At 29.9% G+C, this 21,725-nt stretch overlaps 1 protein-coding gene across 6 annotated transcripts; it reads left to right on the top strand.

Moving 5' to 3' along the window:
* The first annotated feature begins 10,618 nt into the window (after positions 1-10,618).
* LOC105629997 (Spc97 / Spc98 family of spindle pole body (SBP) component) lies at positions 10,619-20,872 on the top strand. Of its 6 annotated transcripts, none has more exons than XM_020677750.3 (23): positions 10,619-10,755; positions 10,844-11,055; positions 11,226-11,338; positions 11,649-11,707; positions 11,894-11,939; positions 12,554-12,688; positions 13,227-13,358; positions 14,421-14,504; positions 14,578-14,676; positions 14,802-14,893; positions 15,951-16,023; positions 16,095-16,247; positions 16,363-16,482; positions 16,615-16,668; positions 16,830-16,913; positions 17,018-17,092; positions 17,181-17,309; positions 17,682-17,807; positions 17,883-17,990; positions 18,638-18,700; positions 18,859-18,933; positions 19,950-20,143; positions 20,473-20,872. In XM_020677750.3, exons 3-23 carry the CDS (start codon positions 11,264-11,266, stop codon positions 20,597-20,599), a joined length of 2,103 nt encoding a protein of 700 aa, XP_020533409.1. In that variant the 5' UTR covers positions 10,619-10,755; positions 10,844-11,055; positions 11,226-11,263; the 3' UTR covers positions 20,600-20,872. The 6 variants fall into 6 exon arrangements, with proteins under 6 accessions (XP_020533409.1, XP_020533413.1, XP_020533410.1 ...); XM_020677754.3 differs by having other exon boundaries at positions 10,844-10,908; XM_020677751.3 differs by having other exon boundaries at positions 10,649-10,666.
* The last annotated feature ends 853 nt before the right edge of the window (positions 20,873-21,725 follow it).

Here is a 21,725-nt window from a genome sequence, read left to right on the forward strand (position 1 = left end):
GTGACGACTCCACCAATCTAAAATTAGAAAATCTGCATCTGCATAATTATCACCAAACTCAAAAGAAGTTGTTAGATAATTGTCAAATTCAGAAATAGAACTGGATTCCCTTGTTCTTTTTTGTCTTTGCAATAAAACTTGTTGAGCAACATCAACACCACTTACCCTTTGTGTTGAAAATTGTGGAATATTAGATTGAGAAAAAGTAGAAATAGAAGTAGATGAACTAAAAACTTGAACAAATTCATTATATAATTGCATAATATTTTGTTTAACTTCATGCACTAATACATTTATATTAACATTATCTTCTATATCAAGATTTAATACGTCATAATAAATAGTCAAATAATCACATAAAATATCTATTCTACATCTAGGATCAAATACAATAGCAACAAGATAAAGAGGTGGTATATTTTTAAAATAAGATAACCATTTTTTTTCATTGAAAAAATACAATCTTTTAATAAATCATCATTTTGAAATTCTTGTAGTGCAGTAACAATATTAATACACATAGGTAAAAATAAATTAGATGTGGGATAATAAACTCCACTAAATTTATAGGTAGCATCATTAAAAATTTTTAAAATATCTAAAATTTTTGCACAAATCTCCCAATTTTGTGGATATAAATTAATATCCTCAATATTATTAGTAACAAAAAAACATAATAATTCTTTATAAGAAAAAGACTCGTTTAGTAATTCATATGTTGAATTCCAACGAGTTGGGACATCCCTTGGAAAACGTTTTGGTCTTTTATTATTTTCTTTACAAAATTTAGCCCAACTTTTCATCACTTGGGGATGTGTCCATAAATATGAAATTGCTTTTTTAATTGGAGAAATAAAAGAATCAAGAATTTTCAAACCATCTTGTACACATAAATTTAAAACATGGCATGCACATCTTATATGAAAAAATTTACCACCAATATTTGGTTCACAAATTTTTTTAAGTTCAATAATTGATCTAATATTTGCAGAAGCATTATCAAATGAAATAGAAAAAATTTTTTTTGTCAACCTATATTCATCTAAAATTGAAACAATTACTCTATAAATATTATTTGCAGTATGTTTATCATCAAAAACACGAAAACCAATAATTCTTTTTTGAATTTTCCAGTCATCATCAATCCAATGACATGTAATACCCATATAAGAATGCATTTGCCAATGATCACTCCAAACATCATAACAAATTGAAACACGAATTTTCAATTGAGAAAATAAAAGTTCTAACTCTTTTTTTCCTTTGTTATATAAAGAAATAATAGTTCGTTTTACAGTATTTCTTGGTACTCTTTTAGCACAAGGATTTAAAGCTTTTTGACAATAATTATTAAAACCTAATTTTTCACCAAAACTAAAAGATAAATGTTCCATAGAAATCATTTTTGCTAATTCTTCTTTTTGTATTTTATCAGAATATTTAAATAAAGAAAGGTTAGAAGCGTACCCGGAAATTTATTGTTGAGACCGATCAACTCCTATTTTTGTTGGATGTTTTGCCTCCAAATGCTTCCAAAATGATCTATAGCCGCCCGCTTGTTTAAATTTATAAGATTTTCCACAATAATTGCAAATTACATCGTACATTTTCTCACCTTTGAATTTTTTTGTGAAATGAATGGAGAATATGTCGGAACTTTGTCTTGCTCTTGTAACAATTTTTGCTCGTTGCTCTTGCTCTTGCTCTTCATCTTCTTGAAATTGCTCATTAAATTCGGATTCTTGAGTTGGAATATCCAAATTTTCATTTGGAAAACCTTCAAAATTAAATTGGTCGGGAATCATATCATAGATGTCGTTTGTAGGGATAGATGATTCTCCAATTTTTCCCTTGCCCTTACCCGAATTTGAGTTTCCTCCACTTGCCATTATATGATAATAAAATATAATTTGGAAAATTGAATAAAAAAAATTAAAGAGAATAATTACTTAATAAGAGATATTGTAGAGTAGAGAAGAATAAATGAATAATATAGAGTAGAGTGTAGTATATTGTAGAGAGAGTAAGTAGAGAGTGTAGTATATTGTAGAGAGAGTAAGTAGAGAGAGTTGAGATTTTTTTTGTAATGAATTTGTAAATAAAATGAGGTATTTATAATAAATCTAAAAATTCATTTTTCCAAAAATACCCTTAAAACTAGCCGTTATATAGCCGTTTATGGCTGTTGGGAGGGGTAATTAAGACATTTCACAACAGAAAAAAAAAAATCAAAAATCTGACAGTTACAACGGCTAGAACCGCTGGTTCGAACCGGTTCGAACCGGCGGTTCTAACCGGCCGGAGAACCGGCGGTTCCAATCTGGTTCCGACCGGTTCTCTGGAACCGCCGGTTCTGGTTCCTCATTTGCAGGAACCGGAACCGAACCGGATTTTTCCGGTTCCGGTTTCGGTTCGTCCCGGTTCCGGTTCGTCCCGGTTCCGGTTCTTACCGGTTCCGGTTACAGTTTTGGGCCGGTTCGAACCGACGGTTCCGGTTCCCGGAACCGTAATTTGGCCATGCCTGCATACAAGTCATAAATTTTGTTTATTAAGCATTCATACCTTCAGTTATAATAGAAAACTACTATAAATACTTGTGCTAAGTCCCATAGAAGGACACTGCATCTAAATAGCAATTTCAACAGATTATTCCTCTTATACTTCTATGTGTATAATTACTAGTCAGCTGTCACGTTTCGTAAGCAACTTCAGAACTCGCACCCAAAACACCTCATTTATGTAAATATCACCCAGATACTCCATCCGTCATATTTTATTTGCTTGTTATTCTTTTTTCGAATGTCCTTAAATATTTGCAACGTTTATAAATTTAAATAAATAAATAATTATTTTTCTATAATAATTTTTATAATTGTTCATTAAATAAAAAATTTTTATTAATATTTTAATAAATTAAGGATAAAAAAATAACAAAATAACTTTTGGTAACTAAATTATTCTAAATTATTAATACGCGTGTTTATCGTATCATCCAATCAAAAAGGAGGGGGGAGTAATATTGATGGGTCCCACGCCTACAACTAAAGCTAGTTAACATTGGACATGGTTAGTAGACACGGTGCGTATCAATACTTTGTTATCTTTTCTCTTTCTTCATCCTCAATCCAACAACAGGACCTGCAGAGAGTTGAAAATAATTCCAAACACTAAAAATATCATATCTATCATCTCAAGGAATCGAACTTTTTTGAAATGATTAGTTAACAACCAACAATTAAGAAAAAAAAACCTGAAAAATCATAAATATAAAAACTCAGAAGTCATTGTCATTGAATAAACGATTAAAACAAACCAAATTTCACGAAAATCCCAAAACAAATACTCCAAAATCTCTAATTGTCTAACAAAAAATGAGAAAAAGATTCTAACTTAAGGAGGAGATCCTCCACAAGTAGATTAACCCTCCAATGCAAAACCCATAAAATCTCACACAGAAAAGAATGAAAAAACTCACTCACCTGCAATAATTTTTCAAAATAGAATAAATTGATAATATTATCCATGCGATTTCCAGTAAAAGGTAAAGGCAAATGTCAAAACCTATAAATTTAATCTCATATGAACCGTCACAAAAACAAAATAGTTAAAAACGAAAAACAACTCTTTGATTTTGGCACCAGAAAACACTTGATTTATTCATTGTTGAAATGATTGAAGCTTCGACTCATCTCAGCAGTGGATCCCATCTCAATTCTCAGACCTTTGCTTCAAAGAATTAAACTAGCGGAAACGGTAGACTATACTCAAATCAAAGAGAACCCTAAATTACTTGAAGTTTACATGACCCAAACAATTTCGGAAAAGAAAGAGAGACCAAAAGAGAGAGATGAGAGAGTTGCATTGATCTAACAGTGGTTCTATGATAGAGAGAGAGTGGGAAGGGAGATCGACGAGGAAGAAAAGAGAGAGAAAGGACAATAATGAAACGTTGCGTTTTGTGCTAACCCAATTCCTTGGGTTAACTAACTCAAGAGCATGTATGGGGCCTACAAATATTATTTGTTTATTGTGTAATTTTAACGGATTTGAAATTAGGATGTAATTTTAACAAAAAGATGAAATTGAGATGTCAGGAGGAAAGGTCATTTTAGGTAATTGCATCTCCACTTTCATTATTATTCTTTTTTTAAAAAAAAAATATTTCTTTCTTTATCAAGTTCATATATAGCAGTGATTATATTTAAACATAAAAATGTAAGGAAACATATTTCTATTTTTTTATATATAGAATTATGAATTATTCATCTGTCTTTTGAGGGTGGATTAATCCCTCTTCGATCGTAAAGCGTAAGTACTTTTTAATTTAACTTGTATTTTCACTCTTATAGTAAAAATGCAACTTATCACTCTGATCAAACACGTTGTTGATAAACATGATTTGGCTTGAAAACATCAAAATTAATTATCGACATTTTACATTTTTCTATATAAGTGATACTTCAATTCAAATTTGACCAAGTGCATAAAATTGAAACTACTTATTAAATTAGGTTAAAATTAATAAAATTAATATAATTTAATAAAATTCTAGACCTTATAATTTTTTTTTTCTCTACTCATAATTGGCAAGTGTTTTTGCAACTTAACATTGATAGGTATGTCTTATCCTTCTGAAAATAGCAATTAGTATGACACTGTGTTGATGACTTTTTTTTATATATATATTTATAAGGGACAATAATTTTTTAGCAACAAATTTTTTTTTTTTTTTTTTGGCAAATTGGCAAAAAAAGTTGCTAGAACCTTTATGCAGTAATAATCTCTTGCTAACAATAGATATTGTTGTTGTTGACTATCTTTTTAACAGCAAAATTGTTGCCACTGAGAAACAATTATGAACAGTGAGATGAAACAATTATTACTATTCTAAAAAAAAAAAAAGTAGTTTTAGTAATCGAATAAAATTTAGTCTGAACACCCTAGAATATTACTATTTTGAAAAATAACTGATTTTGAAAAATAATTTTTGAGAAAAATCTTTTCTTTAAAAAATATTTTCTAAATAACTCATTTTCTATTGTTTTGTTTGATTATATATTGAAACTTAGTTACTTAACTTATAAAATTTATAATTATAGAAATGTCATATTTTAAAATTTTATTGTTAAATACGAGAACAAATGCATAAGAGAATGATAAATTGTGACAGTTACCAGTGACCCACGCTTGTCTGTCGGCCAATTACGACTAGTGACCAGTGGTGGTGATGGTTACTGACGAGTGATGAATTTATGAATGTATATTTGTAAACTTATAATAAGTTTCTAAATGTCCATGTTGTGAGAATCCAGAGAATTGTGTACATTTGTCAATAAGAGGTACACATTTATATAAAAGTGATTCCTCAACTATTTAGAAAGATAAATCCTAGACTATTCATTCAGTACTATCAAAACGGGATTAAACCCGCGGACTTTACGGAATCGCTAGTAATTTTTGTGGATCTGAACAAAATAATTGAAGACCATTTTTAAAATGGATTTTTTTACCCGGTTCATTTTTTATCAAGGCTCGGGCAGGCTAGGCCGGATGGGCCCTCAGATTGTCCTTTTTATATAGACTGATATATATTTTTTTACATAGACAGTCGATCACTTTTATTGTCCATTTTTATTTTCCTTTCTCCTTTTTTTCTTTCTTTTATATATGCTAGTCTTTTGCATGATGTGCGATACATGTTGACTATGCTCGTTATATACTTATTTTTTATGCTCTTTTAAACTTTTTTTTATCTATATAATATTAAAGCATAAATTTTTATTTAGATTAAAATAAATATTACATCTTATGTACTATATATATGCTAGTCTTTTGCAATTTTATTTGTAATGTTACATCTTATGTACTTAATTTGTTTTTTTTATAATGAAAGTGATCTCAAAATAAGCTTCAATTTCATCCCTAAACCTAATCATTGGTCCTTAATTTATAAACGCAGATTCTTAAAACCTAATAAGCCCCCAAAAAGAAAATAAAATCATCACTCAATTTTCAACTAGAGTCCTTGATCCACATCAATATCTATATATAAATATAATGAATAATAATAATAAATTACTTTTTACTGCTAGGTAAAAAAAAAAAAAAGAAATGATAAGATGATCTGAATTAATAATGGCAATCACTTTGGTTGCAGTGATATTATACACATATATACAAATTCTTGAAGTTTTAAAAAGTGACCCAAACAGAAATATATAATTCTAGATTTATTTTTTAGTTTCATAAACGCTATTTTCTTTCAAGTAAAACAAATTTAAAATATAAAAGAAAAATATTAAGAAAATTAAAAATGTTTAATCATCAAGATGTCATCTATTAATTTTAAGGATATAAATCTCTTACTAAATTAAAGTGATAGTAGTTAAATATTAATTCATTGAAATTTCAAAAAGTGACCCAAACAGAAATATATAGTTCTAGTTTTATTTTTCTGTTTCATAAATACTATTTTCTTTCAAGTAAAACAAATTTAAAATATAAGAGAAAAAATATTAAGAAAATTAAAAACATTTAATCATTAAGATGTCATCTATTTATTTCAAGGATATAAATTTCTTAATAAATTAAAGTAATAGTAGTTAAATATTAATTCAATAATAAAAAAGAAAATAAAAAATTATTATTAAAAATAAAAATCTTTTCACAACTCGATATATAATAAGAAATAAATTATATTACAAAATTATCAATTTGAATTTCAAAAATCAACCCATTCTTCAATTGAAAAAACCATAATTGAAATTTGATGTTGGTGGATTAAAAAAAAATGATCAAAGCCAAGTCAATAAATGTAAATTACAAAGCAAATCATGCTAGAATTTAATATTAGTCAATTAATGAATTTATTTAATGTTTTGTTTCTCGTAAGTTGTAAATTTAAAATAAATAAATTAATTAATTAATAAAAAGATTACATGAAAGAAACATTCCATTCTCTTCAAATAAACCATCAATTTTTCCTACAATCATATAAAAAAATTTTTTCTTCTCCTAAATAAAATATTTTAATCAAAATAAAATCAAATATTTAAAAAATAAAATATAAAAATTTTCAAATGTCTCATTATAATATATATTTATTAAAAAATAAATTTAATAAAAAATTTTAACAGTTTGAAATTGTTAATTATCTATATGTTTGTTAATAAAAAAAAGATTACATAAAAGAAACGTTCTATCATCTCCTAATAAATCCTCAATTTTTCCTACAACTACAAAAAAAAAAAAAAAAAAAAAAACTAATATAGTTTTTTCTTTTTATCCCTATCCTAAATAAAATATTATGTATATTCTATTTGAAAATTTATTTTTTAAAAAAATATATCCAATCAAATTATACAAACATAAAGAAAAAAAGAATATACTTTTTCTCTCTCCTAAATAAAATATTTTTAATTATAATCAAAGTTCTTAATTATCTATATGTATTTATTTTAAAAATAATTTTTATAAATTATATGCAATTAACTAATAAAATGTAATTTTCTAATTGAGTATGATTAAGGCTATTTTAGAATATTTTAAATTTCATTAAGGACGATATCAAAAATCTCAATATTCTCCATATTTTCGCATTTATATAGTATAGATAGATAGATATGTTGTCATTTCTAGCATTGTTGCAGCTACCTTCAAACAATCAGTGGCTTTGATTTTTTTACCAAGTGGTTCATGCAGAGTCACTTCTTACAAAAAAATTTGATTATGGAGGTGAGCATATATATATATTTATTTATTTATTTATTTGTATATAATGTAACTATATATATTTTTTAAAAAAGTATTTACGATCAATCCTCGTTAGAAATTATTTTATTTCAAAGTAGTCAAAAAATATTTTTGAAAAACGGACACGTTCGAATCCGTTCGCAGGCTCGCTGCAGACAGGGCCAAGCCTGAATATTAGAGGCCCGTTTTTAATGAGCTCTTTTAGCTCGACCATTTTGGGATTGAGTGTGCATGGGCCTGGGCGGGGTTAGACAGCCTGTCAAATAGGCTGTGCTATTATTTATGAAGAAATCTTTAAGATCATGCTATGTACATAATAAAGATCGACTCTCTTTAACACTTCCTTCTCAAGTTGGAGAATAGATTTTAGTCATATACAAGTTGTTATAGATAGAGTTGACATGAGCAACATTCAAACTTTTTGCGAAAATATCTCCCAATCGGTCTCAAGTTTTAATATGAATTACGAAGATAAGCTTTTCTTGAATTTTATTGCAAATAAAATGACAATCAATCTTCATATCAATATGCTTGGTGCGTTCATGAAATACTAGATTAGAAGCAAATGAAATTCAACTTGATTATCACACAATAATTTAGCAAATAATGAAGATTTAAGATCAACTTCATTCAACATTTGATACACCCATCCAGTCTCACACACATATTTTATTATGGCTTTATACTCTGATTTTGCACTCTTTCGAGAAAACACAAATTTTGTTTCTTACTTCTCCATGAAATCAAATTCTCCAACAAATACAAACTATCCAGTTCTATATCTTTTGTCAACTTTAGATCATGCACAATCTGCATTGAATAATACTAAATATTAGAATGTTCATGATTTGAATATAACATACCTCATCCTAAAGCTCCCTTCAAATAACATAAGATCTATTATAAGGCTGCCCAATGATTTAGTATTGGATTATACATAAACTAACTTAAAATACTCACTGAATGCACAGTATTGAAACTAGTCAGTGTAAAATAGTTCAACTTATCAGCTAGTCTTTTGTACTTCTCAGGATCTTTTTTTTTTTCAAGTTGTAAATTGGGTGTCATAGCGTATTATACGGTTTAGGACTTTATTTTTTCCATCAACAAGTCAATAACGTATTTCCTTTGAGACAAAAGAATACTTTCTTGTACTTGACTACCTCAATACCCATTAAATACTTCAATAGACTCAAATCTTTCGTCTAAAATTGGGAGTGAAGAAAGAATTTGATGATGTTATGCCTACCTCTAATGTCACTGTCAGTAATAACAATACCATCAACATATACAACTAACAGAATTATACTGGCCTTAGAATTTTTACAGAATACTGAATGATCACACTTATTCTTTTGCATTCCAAATGCTTGAACTGCCTCAGTAATCTACCAAATCAAGCAGAGACTCTATTTTAATATATGTAATGATTTACGAAGATGACAAGACCAAGTATGGAGACTCTATTTTAATACATATAATGATTTATGAAGATAACAAACTTTCACATATTCCCCCGAGTTGTTGCTTCATATAAATTTCCTCGTGCAAATTACCAAGCAAGCATTCTTAATATCAAGTTGATACAAATGCCAGATACAAGTTGCAATTAAAGAGATAAGATACCAACCTAATCCAAATTGTAAAAATTAAATTTTACTTTATTTTAATCTTTATATCAATGTTTACCCTAATTATCATCATTTCTTACAATATTACTCCGAATTATAACTAGGATTTGAATCATAAATAAAAAATTCTTTCCTACAAGCTCAAAACTAACATTAAATCTTAACCTTGGCTATCTTAATTATTGTATAGATTAAAATTTCATTGTTTCAATTTAAGGTAAGAAATCAAAAGCTCAGGTTTTTTAGGGTAATTATTTATAGGCTTTAGCTTTTGTTCAAATACACTAATAAAGACTCCATTTTTCAAAATTATACGATATAATTCTTACATTATAATTCCCTTATCCTATAAGGTCCAATCGTAAGTTAGTGAATATAAAATATCAGAAGTATCCTAAAAATTATTAGTAATGTGAATGTGTATTTGATAAAAACTTAGGCTCTATTTGTTATAATTGTTTATTTTGATTATTTATTTATTTATTAGAAACATGAAATAATTTTTAGTTTTGATTACATATTTTTTGAAAAATATTTTTTTTTCTAAAATTTATTTTTCTTTTTTTTTTTGTTCACAATGTGAAAAAGTCTTCCAATTATCAAATCTCTCTTTTATTAAGTCATTAAAGATTTTAGTTAATAATAAATTTTCTAAAAATCCAAAATTTCAGATGAAATAATTAAAAATATTTTATAATTTAATTTTAAAATTTCAATGTTACAGAGTAACTATTAATTATTATGTTAAATAAAAATATAATACCTAAATATATAATAAATAAATAATACTAAATGACATTAAATTTATATAGATAAAGAAAATAATAATAAATAGAGAAGAGATAGAAAAATAAAAGCTAAGAATTTGAATAGAGATAAAAACATATGCTTTTATATTTTGAAATAAATGACATTAGATTTATATAGACAGAGAAAATAATAATAATAATAACAAAAACAACAATAATTTTATGAGAATAAATCTTATAAAGATGAAGAAAATGAAAAATATAAAATTAAAAATAGAAAACACAATTCTATAAACCACTATTTATAGTTTCATAAAATTTATTTTTTATTTTCAAAACAATTTTCTTAAAAATAAAAAAATTAAATAAATTTAAACAAACAGATTTTCTTTATTTCTTTTAAAAAAAATAAAAAATAAAAAATTTAATCGAAAACAAACCGTACCTTCTAAACTCTGAGTTAATTTTTTTTTTTTCTTCCCGTAAGGAAGCGTAATCGAGTCAATGGAGAGAGGGAGTGTCACTATGTCGGAGGTACCCCGGCCGCATTCCAAAATTTTTTCTAAAAATTTATCCCTAAAATATTAAACATTTTGTTTTCGCGCCCTAACTTTTATTTCTGGGTTAGTCACTGGATCGAGTCCTTGTGCATTGAGCTTATGAATTGCTAGAGCTTTCTCGTATCAGTAAAACAATCTAATTTTTGTGCAGCATATTTTCTTTGAAGGGTCTATCCTTTTCTGGAGTTTCTCAACCTTGGTCTCGCAATTGAAAGGGTAACTGATGTGTCGTGTGATAGGAACGACAATGTATTGTTGGATAGGGTCTTTAACTGATTGTTGAAGTGGTTTTCTCGTTTTTACTTGTTTTGAGCTCCTTCTTTGCCTGATCTTGCTTTCGCCACTGAGAATCTCTTTATTCAGGTGTAATTTTTTTTTTTTTCAAGTTTTGAATTTTTGTTCTTTTTTGTCTTTGATTACAAGTTAAGCTTTTGGGTGTCCCATTCTAGGTCTTCTCTTCCTATCAATTTTGAGGTTCCTATCTAAAATGCTCTGTTTATAATACTTTTTGTTAGATAACGTTCAAATTGCAGGCCTGAAAGAGTGAGAGAATTGGAAGTGATTCCTAGAAATGGAAACGACGCCATGTCCTTCAACCCCTCGCTGGAACATTGAGAGGCCCTTCCTCACCGGCCGTTTCCACCAGGTTTCTTCACAAATCATACTAACAAATGAACTGATTAAAGCACACTCGCTATTGTTGCTTTCAAATTGCATATCCGCTTGCTGCATTTTACTTGATTTTGTTTTTTTTTTTTTTTTTTTTTTTTTTTGTTTTTTATATATTAGGTGAAAATATACCATGTTTTACATAATTTTTCCTCCACTTTTTGCTTCTTAAGGCAAATAAGGCAAAATTGAGATAAATTTTTAAAAAATTGGTGGACTTTCGAATTTTAAGTTCACTAGCTAAAATATGTTCTACTTTGTGATTTTTTTTATGGGTTATCAATTAGGAGACAAAAGGAATCTCGAGATTTGCTGATATAAAGGGACTTCCCATGGATTCCTTTAGGTAAGCTCATTTATTTGGTTCAGTTTTATCTTTTTTTTAGTCATTATTGTGAATAATCTCCTTTTTCTTTTTGATATTAATTCTAAGCAAATTATTAATCTGAAATTGAATATTTTTAATTTGATGAGTTACAATGAGCTTACAGGAATTCTTAGTTTAATACAATTTTTGTGTGCGTGTTAGCAGCTCTGGATCAGACAAGGCCATTGGCTGCTATGATGCAGCTGTTCAGGTGTGTCTAGTGACTCTTTGCAATAGTCAGTTTTCTAGATGTTCTTGCTTTGATTTTCATTTTTCTTTCTTTTGTTGATAATGGGATTTAGAAATGTTATATACTTTAAGTTAATGATTATTTTGAACTCTCTGAATATCTTTGATATCTCTAGGTATGATTTTTTATTTTTGTTGCTAATATTTGAAATATTTTGGGAGGCTGACGAATCTTTGTATCAATTTTTGGCTTGCAATTTTATTTGTGTATGATGTTTATTTCTCTTTTAGCTAAGGAAAATCCAATATTTGGGAATGGATTGCAATCATATTTGTGTCCTTACCCCAAAAGGCAAATTGATCTTACCTTCCATTGCTTAGGATATTTTTGAAGTTCTGAAATTGCATAAAGAATTTTTTTTTTTTTTTTTTTTTTTTTTGGGAATTGGATTATTTCTATTTCCTCTCTAAGAAACATACACACAAATGTTCGGGAAGCTATATGCAACTTTTATGGAATTTGTTTCAACGACTTCGTTCTTAAATGGTTTGGGATCTCATAAAGATAGACATACTTTACATTCATAATTTGGTTGTATTTTACGAGAATTGATAGTTTGTCCATGTTTTAAACAGGAACTTATTGTCATCAATGATCTCATGTCTGCTTTGGTTGGAATTGAAGGACAATATATTTCAATCAAAAGAGTCCATGGAAAGGAGGACGTTATGACTTTCCAGGTTGATGCTTCAATGGATTTGGCACTGCAGGTACTGTTGCTGTACGATTGGAATTTAGTACCTTGTGGAAGTATGGATGGACTTTTAAGTTTAACCTTTTCATTTCGTTTGATTCTGGTCTAACCATTTTTCATTTAGGTATGTTGTAACCTAGTTGGCTGTTTGTTGGTTGTTGGATTGCTGTGTTCATTGAAGAATTGAGCAAATGAAACTACATTTAGCATTGTATTTTATTCAATATTGGCTTTATTTATTTATTTTTCTTTCAGTTTGAAATAAAAATATAATTTTAGGATGTTTCATAAGGATTGATGCAGCAACAGTACACTTTTTAAGTTTGATTTCGTTCTCTAGAGATGGATGTAAATTTGTAAAACTTAATTTTGAATGGATCAATATGTATCTGTCAAATTGTATGAAAGAAGCTCTGTCGAACTTTTGCCTTTATAATTGTCTTATTAAGAAAGTTTAGAATCCAATGATGTTTATCGTGGATTCAACTGATTTATGATTATTTCAGAAGCAGCCTTTCCAAATCATTTGAATTGATGAATGCACATTATTTCAGGAATTAGCGAATCGAATATTTCCCTTATGTGAGAGCTTTCTATTGATTGACCAGTTTGTTGAGTCAAGATCGCAATTCAAGAATGGCATAGTTAATCATGCCTTCGCTGCTGCACTCAGAGCACTTCTTCTAGTAGGTTCTTTGTGCTGTAAGTCGTGATTAAAAGTATGTTGTATTGTGGCTGTTGCATGTTTGTGTTCATTTTATCTGTAATAATTGGAACCTTGGCTGCTCCTGTTGCGTATTCCTTTGCTTATCCCATCTGTTCCACTAAGTTTAACACTTTTTGATTTTTATATGACGCTTTAGAAAATCAAGATAATATAAATTGTTTTATTCTGAGTTTACTCTTGTCTAGATATCTCCATCCATATCTAGAGAATTAATAAAAGGGTAGTTGTCAATAAAATTGTTCTTTTGCTATAATTGAGGTGGTTCAATTATTTTCTTAATCTTGTGGAAAGTCAAAAGGTGTCAAATTTAGTGTCATGGATGGAGTATATAATTGCTGCTTGTAGTTTCCTTTTATTATAAGGTGAACATCGACTCCTATGGATGTGGATTGTTCTCATCTGTCAAAGGAGCATAGACAATCCTCATTTGGGTGCAGCTTGTGTATGCATTTTCATGTTAGCCATAGTGAACAGAAACCAAAGTAGAACTAAAAACCATGCCGATAAAGAATCATAAATAAAATGAGAGTTATATATAAAAGGTAAAGCAATTAAAATAAAAAGAATACCTCCATGAAAGAGTCAAAATGGGAAAAAGAAACTTGGAAGTGGAGAAGTATGGGGCAAACAGCAAAACTAGGAGGGTAAGAGATCCATAAATTCTTGTTTTCTATAAACATTGCCAGTTTGTACAGATCTTAAATCTCAGCACGATCAATTATTCTCCAAAGAAAAGCCCACAGTTTTTTTTTTCCAACTCTAAACAAGCTTGCCACCCTCTCACTCAGCGTCCTATGCCTTGTAAGCAATGATTGAATAAAACATCAAAAGTGACCTGATATTTGCATATGTTTACTCTATCTCACTGCATAGTTATGCTATTTAGCATATAAGGACATCTAAACCCAACTGCACCTTTGGTGTCAGGCTATTGTTCTTCTGTTCTCTAGAAGTCAGGAGTAAGGCATTTTTTCAATGAGTCTTCCTCTTAAATTGAATGCTGTCGCAATGTTTTCATCAGGATTACCAGGCAATGGTGGCACAGCTTGAACACCAATTTCGACTTGGAAGACTCTCCATACAAGGATTGTGGTTTTACTGTCAGGTTTGAGCTTGTCCTAAATCTACATGTATCTTCTTGGATGATTTCTCAATAGGTTTTCCATGCTGCAATGCAGCCTATGATGGGTTCCATGCAAGCATTATCCACTGTGGTAAAGAAAGCTTCTATAAATAATTTTACAGGTTCTGCTGTTCTTAACCTTCTGCAGAGTCAGGTAAAATTTCTTATCTGATTTACTCTGTTTCTTTGGTCAAAACAATTAGTTTTTCTCTTTAATAATTGAACTCTCTCCACTAGTTCGTATTATTTTGTTATTAACACATCTTTTGCTATATCCAGGCCAAGGCCATGGCTGGTGATAATTCAGTGAGGTCATTACTAGAGAAGATGACACAATGTGCAAGCAATGCGTACCTTAGCATATTAGAGAGGTAAATTGTGCAAGCATGTTACTGGATCTGTTTTTGTGACATTCATAAGATCCTTTCTCCATCCTGCTTTTAGGATCTTTTGCTTTTGATCCAACACACAATTTACATTTTAATTTTGACTTAGCAAATCTAATATTTGGTACATTTTTTGTTTGAGATATGTGCAAACAATGTACTGCAGAGATTTTGTTGAGGTCCCATAAAAGAATTCCAATCATTCTTGTGCATGTTGCTTTAAGGCCTTAAAAATCTGTGAGATAAACATTCAAGAGTAAAATATTGTCTATCCATATTTGGATTTGCAAAGAGGCATATAAATCTAGTGATCTTGCTTGCTGCTTAATTTGGTCTTTTTCCCTTCGCTGTTAACAATACTTGAAAAATAAAAGGAAAAAAAGAAGATTCATTGTCCATATATATTAAACTGCAGTTCGTCATCATAGCAGCCTTCATGCCTGGTCAATTTAAAAACCCATAATGAACTTAACTTTGATGACATGCCATTTGCTTAAAAGAGTAAATATTTTTATTTATTTTTTGAAATAGTTTCCTTAGATATCTTAGAGGATATGTGAAGCTAAAATTCATGTTTAGGTCATATGTATACCACTTTTTTTTTTTTTTATGAATAAGGTATATGTGGTTGTACACCAGTGTTTTTGGGGGACATTTAGACCTGGGAAGGATGGATGTGCACAAACAAATAAATAGATTTTATAGTTGTGTTAAGCGTGTGTTACTGGGGATAAGTGTAATGCATTGTTTTTGTGCCTTAATTTTCCTTACCTGCTGTGTATTATACCGTATGGTATTGCAGCCATGTCCATCATCTATGTTTATGTCTCATAGAGCAAAGCCACAGTTTAGTGCAAATATACTTTATTATGAACTTTTCTTGTTTTATTTTAAAAGGAACAAAAAGCATGCTGGGTATTGTAATATCTCTTCTAATTTGTATACTTGTAGTTTTGGGCATCACCTTTGTTTCTATTTTCCCTGTGGTAGCATATTTTCATGATTAAGTAGATTGATTTTTCATGGAATGATACATTTATAGGTGGGTCTATGAAGGAATCATTGACGATCCTTATGGTGAATTTTTTATTGCTGAAAATAAATCGCTTCAAAAGGTATATTGACTTCATTCAGGATGATAGGTGTTTCAGAGTTGCTCAAGATGCTTATAGTTTTCATTTTATAGGAGAGCCTCACGCAAGATTATGATGCCAAATATTGGAGGCAACGCTACAGCCTTAAAGAAGGGATTCCTAGCTTCCTTGCAAATATTGCTGGAACAATTTTGACGACTGGAAAATACTTAAATGTTATGAGAGAATGTGGGCACAATGTTCAGGTTTTCCAATCTTTATGTCCTTGGTTTATGGTATATCAGTCTTGCTTAAAGGAACGGACTCTTCCCTGTGCACTTGTGTGATTCTCTTTTGCTTTGGATTGAGTTTATTTTATAGGTCCCTTCCTCAGAAAATTCCAAATTAATGAGCTTTGGATCAAACCATCATTATCTTGAATGTATAAAAGCTGCTTATGATTTTGCCAGCAGTGAGCTCATAAATCTCATAAAAGAAAGGGTAAGCATTGGTTTTATATCAGTACTAATCAACATGCAGGTCTCTATATTTTATTTTATTTTTGTATTATTAGCCATGGCTATTTCTTTCATTCTTCTTGCGGAGCCTCCTAAGACAATGTTTGTGCTGTAGTATGATCTAATGGGAAAGCTGCGGTCTATAAAACACTATCTTCTTCTTGATCAGGTACTTAAAATTTATTGATCTATGAACTTAAGACTTAAAACCTTTCTTAAGATACATTTTGCATTATTCAGGAAGTTACGATTTGCCTTGTTTTATGGAGAGGAAAATTGCTTTTCTTGTTTGAATTTTCTTTTCTTTTTAATCAAATTATGTTGTTTCAGGGTGATTTCCTGGTTCATTTTATGGATATAGCTCGAGATGAGCTTACAAAGAAGCTTGATGAGATCTCAGTGGAGAAGCTTCAGGTTTAATCTATCTCTTATGCTGAAAAATGATATGTGACTCAAGGACAAAGTTATTAATATTCAGGATAACAAAGATCTAAATGTTTTTTTTTTTTATTGTACAGTCTTTATTAGATCTTGCTTTGCGGACCACAGCAGCTGCAGCAGACCCATGTCATGAGGACTTGACATGTTGTGTGGTAAGCAACTTTTACCCTTTTTGCTTTGATGGGGTGAAAGTAATACATTTAAATTGTCGCATATTATGTCTTAAATGTTTGCTTTCAGGAAAGATCTTCTTTGCTAAAAACATTGGCCACCCTGAAAGATCTTGAAATAAGGATTGTTTCTGATACTAATGATGTGGAGGATCTAATGAGCATTACTGGTCTTGAGACATTTTCTTTGAGTTACAAGGTAGTAATCTGGTGTGTCCATGAATTTTTTATTAAGTGAATTTCCTGCCAAAACTGCTTTTGATATAATGATAAAGTCCTGGGCTTGCATCGATACTAGTGCGAGTTCAAGTTTTGAGAGGAGCTACTCTATGTAAAAAAAATCTAAAAGTTTGATGCCCTCCAAATTCCTCAGTACCCTGCTTAGGCGATGGGACTATAATTGGAAACAATGATGGCAGTTTCCTTTTGACTTTTTTTAGGTTTGAGGTTCATGCCCATGTCATTGATATTTTGCCTTCTTTACATTGCTGTATGGCATGATCTTGAATATTTTTTATCTAACACTGGTACTTGCTACTGAATGCTTATTTAATGTTTGGTTGTGTTTCAGGTCCAATGGCCATTGTCTATAGTTATATCAAGAAAAGCCCTAACAAAATACCAGTTGATTTTTCGCTTTCTGTTTCACTGTAAACATGTGGACCGCCAGCTTTGTGGGGCATGGCAAGTGCACCAAGTATGGCCTAGAAGCTTATTGATGTAAAGTTGTTAAAGTTTACTTGCCCGTTCCAATTACGATATATTTTTGCAGGGAGTTCGTGCCCTTAACATGAGGGGAACTGCCATCTCTAGATCAGCTCTGCTTTGTCGTAGTATGCTGAAATTTGTTAATAGCCTTCTACACTATCTAACATTTGAGGCAAGTTTTGTCTTATCATCTTAAGCTTTTTTTTTCTTTCTTTCTTTGAAGGATTCATTGTACAAGTTCTGGTTTTACATTTGCCTTTTCACCTTTTTCTTTTGTCATAAAACTTATTTGTTTTTTTATTTTTGATTGGTGTAGTTCTACTTCAACATTTTGTATTTTCATACAGTGCCTATATCATGAAATTTAAGTTTTTGATAGGCTTGAAAATAGTTTAGTATATATTGGAAATCAATGAATGTAATATTTAGGTTCATCCTTGGACCTGAAATTATGGCTGATATTTAATGTGTGGGTTGGAAGCTGATCAGGTCCCCATGGGGACACTAGTAGAAGAATATTCAGATCTGCATGATTAATTCTGATCTGCCAAATTTCAAGGTGTTAGTCTTATTGAAGGGTAGGGTTTGAATCTTTACAAGAAGGAAAAAAGAAAATGATGATGATGATAAGAATAAAAAATGATCCAACTTCAGCTTGGATTCTCTCTTTTTTTTTTTCTTTTTTCTGTTTCCCTTATTTTCATTTAATTTTAAATTGTAATTTTTCCTTTTTTTTTGTTTAATTTAAAGTGGCTTTTCATGGAATCTTGAGAATCTAACTTGGTGATTGGTTTTTGCTAAACAATACCCTCTTGTCAGGTTCTTGAACCTAATTGGCATATGATGTATGATAGACTGCAGACGGCGAAAAGTATAGATGAGGTATGGGCTTCATCAATTTTTTGGATTTGACATTCTTTGATGTGCATTACTTAAGCAACTGTCCTTTCTGTAAAATTTTATGTGGTAGGTCATTGTATATTGCTGCGCCGGTGCCTAACTGTGGTTCTGTATTTCTTATTGCTTCCTTTCTGGAACAGGTTATCCAATATCATGATTTGTTCCTTGATAAATGTCTCAGAGAATGTTTGCTTCTTTTACCTGAACTGCTCAAGGTTTGTTTTATCTTCTTTTACTCAAATGTTACATTTAATGAGGCACAAGGCATTAAGAAATAATGAGGCATGAGAAAAAATTGGCTAACAATAGAGACATGTTGAAAAGAAAAGGAAGAGAGATATTGTCATTTTGGATAAAGAATCCTAATGGGCCAATTAACAAAGGATTTTTGCAACATTATCTTTATGAATCTAAAGTTGATTTTAGTACAAAAGCTTCAAATATGATCTTTTCCTAAAATCAATTTTAGCCGATAAAGAATCATATTGCAAATTGCATATCCATTGGCCAACTAGTTAGGCATTATGATTCTCATAGACGAATGAGTAATTGATTCATGGAATATTATTATTTTAGGCCTAAATATTGTAAAAAGCTGATTTTGGGGAAAGTTAAATTATGGGCTTTTTCCAAAAATCAGTTTTAGAACCGTAGAATAGCTTGCAAAAAAAAAAAAAAAAAAAGCTACAATTATAATCATTAGATCAACATGATTTTAGTATTTTGGCGAAAGTTTGCTATCATCAATAGCAATGCCAAATAGGGCCCTAATTTAACCCAAAATGTCTGCTATTTACAATAACAATACCATATGGGCACTTACTCATGTATGCTAATCTTCTACTTCAATTGTGGATAAAATCCTGCTAAATCCCACTAAGCATAACTCTTTTCTGGTGACCACTATTGGACCCTTAGATCTCGTGAATGTAAATGGTTTGTCTTTCTATTTATTTATTTATTTGCCCCAGATCCTCTGAATAGCTAATATTCAACTTGAAAGAATATTGAAGGACTTTAGAATTTATTTGGACCCTTAGTTGCTGAAGTTTTAAGATATTTCTTAGTCAGATATCTCATTTTAGTCATAACAAAAGATGATACCATAATGGTACATGAAAGCCACTGAATAATCATCGATGGAAGGAAGATTTGGTAGGGAATCCAGAATTCTAATTAATTTGTGGTTTTTGAAGTTAATCTGATTTCAAAATCAAATGTCTGATTGCAGAAGGTGGAGAAGCTGAAATCATTGTGCCTGCAGTATGCTGCTGCAACTCAGTGGTTGATATCATCTTCTGTTGATATTCCGAAGCTAGAGGAACCTATTGATGTTCCACAGAAGTCCAGGCAATGGAGATCACGAAGCCCATCTCAGGCGCTTAAAATGGCAACTCGAAACACAACTGTCACTGAATCTATACTGTAAGTTCAAGGGAAGTGGATGTGAAAATAGGGGATTATAGGGCAGATTTGACATTACGATTGCCGATTACTGATTTTGGGTTAAAAACATTTGGGAGAACTTTCATGGACCAATGGTAATTTCCTGAAATATTGCTTCTATGGGCCTAAATATTGGGAAAAACTTCAAATTTGAGCTTTTCCAAAATCAGTTTAGGCCCTTAGGAAATTATTTGCAAAGAGCTACATGATTTATACCAAAGTGATTTCTCCTAAAATATGCTATAAGCAATAGCAATTGGAAACAGGGCCATGAAAGAATCTCTCTCATTGAATCTAATATTTTGCAGCAAATTTGAGAAGGAATTCAATGCAGAGCTTCAAAATCTGGGACCAATCCTGAGCAGTAATTCCCAAGCGGAGCCACATTTGACTCATTTAGCGCAGTGGATTCTTGGAGCTAGAAACGATCAGTGATTTTTTAGTATTGGTTTTTTGAAACTATAGCTTTTATTTTGGTGAGTGAATACATTTTCCACTGCAGGTTTGCCAGTTCTTGTTGTGTGGGAAACAAGAAGCGAGTGCTTGCTTAATTTAATGTGTTCTAGCGTGTTCAGTTTTTCCTTTTAGTAAATGTAATTTCTTGAGAAAAAAAGAAGTAAAGTTCTATTTTTTTGAGATGAAAGTGGATGTGAAATGTTGTTCAAAGAAGCAATATTATAAAGTAGCATCAACAGATTGGAGAAAGAACCGGATTGCAGCAAGAAAATTTTCATCTTGTTCAGAAAATGCAGCTTTTCCATGCAACGTGTAACTGAACTTCTCAAACGAGTAATAACGAATTTAATTCAAACTAATCATGTCTCTACATGATCCTCATGCGGATTTGAAAGAACAATTTTTCAAAAATTTATTTTTTGAGTGTTGCTTTAATTTAAATATTTTGTTTATGTATTTTGATTAAATGATGAAAAGTTAAATTACATGTTTGTTCTGAAATATTTATTAGTACAAGTACATTATCGTAATTAACTAATTATTATAATTAAATTATTTAATTCAATTAATAAATATGTGATTATTTATTATCTGTGGAATTCTCATATTTTCAATTGAAATGCTTATTAATTTATTGAATTTTCATAATTAAATAATATATAAAAAGATTTAGTTATAGTGCATATATTTTAAGAATTAAAATTATATTTTAATTCCATTAATTAATTATATTATGGTCGCTTACTCCAATTTAGTAAAAGAAACTTAATATTTATTAGATGAAAAAAAGATTAATTACAATAAAAATATAAAATGTCACGTCAACATTTCCGAATTCTAATATGTTAGGGTCGATACTTAAAAAAATGATATACTTAGATACATATAAACTATAATCAGAACCTTATACTTTAGTTATCCAGTGTTTTCGGTTCTATCTTATTCTTTATTTTATCAAATCAACTAATAAATTTGTGAATTGGTTTCAATTGTATGCAAGTAGTGTGATGTGATGATCTACATAGTTTTATATTGGTTACATTGTTTACTCCTCTTATTAATATCAAGATGTATGACTTTTTGGGTGCAATTCATTTGCATTGAC

Source organism: Jatropha curcas, chromosome 7, assembly GCF_041381405.1.
Source record: "Jatropha curcas cultivar XTBG-Jc1 chromosome 7, XTBG_Jcur_1.0, whole genome shotgun sequence".
Classification (NCBI taxonomy): domain Eukaryota; kingdom Viridiplantae; phylum Streptophyta; class Magnoliopsida; order Malpighiales; family Euphorbiaceae; genus Jatropha; species Jatropha curcas.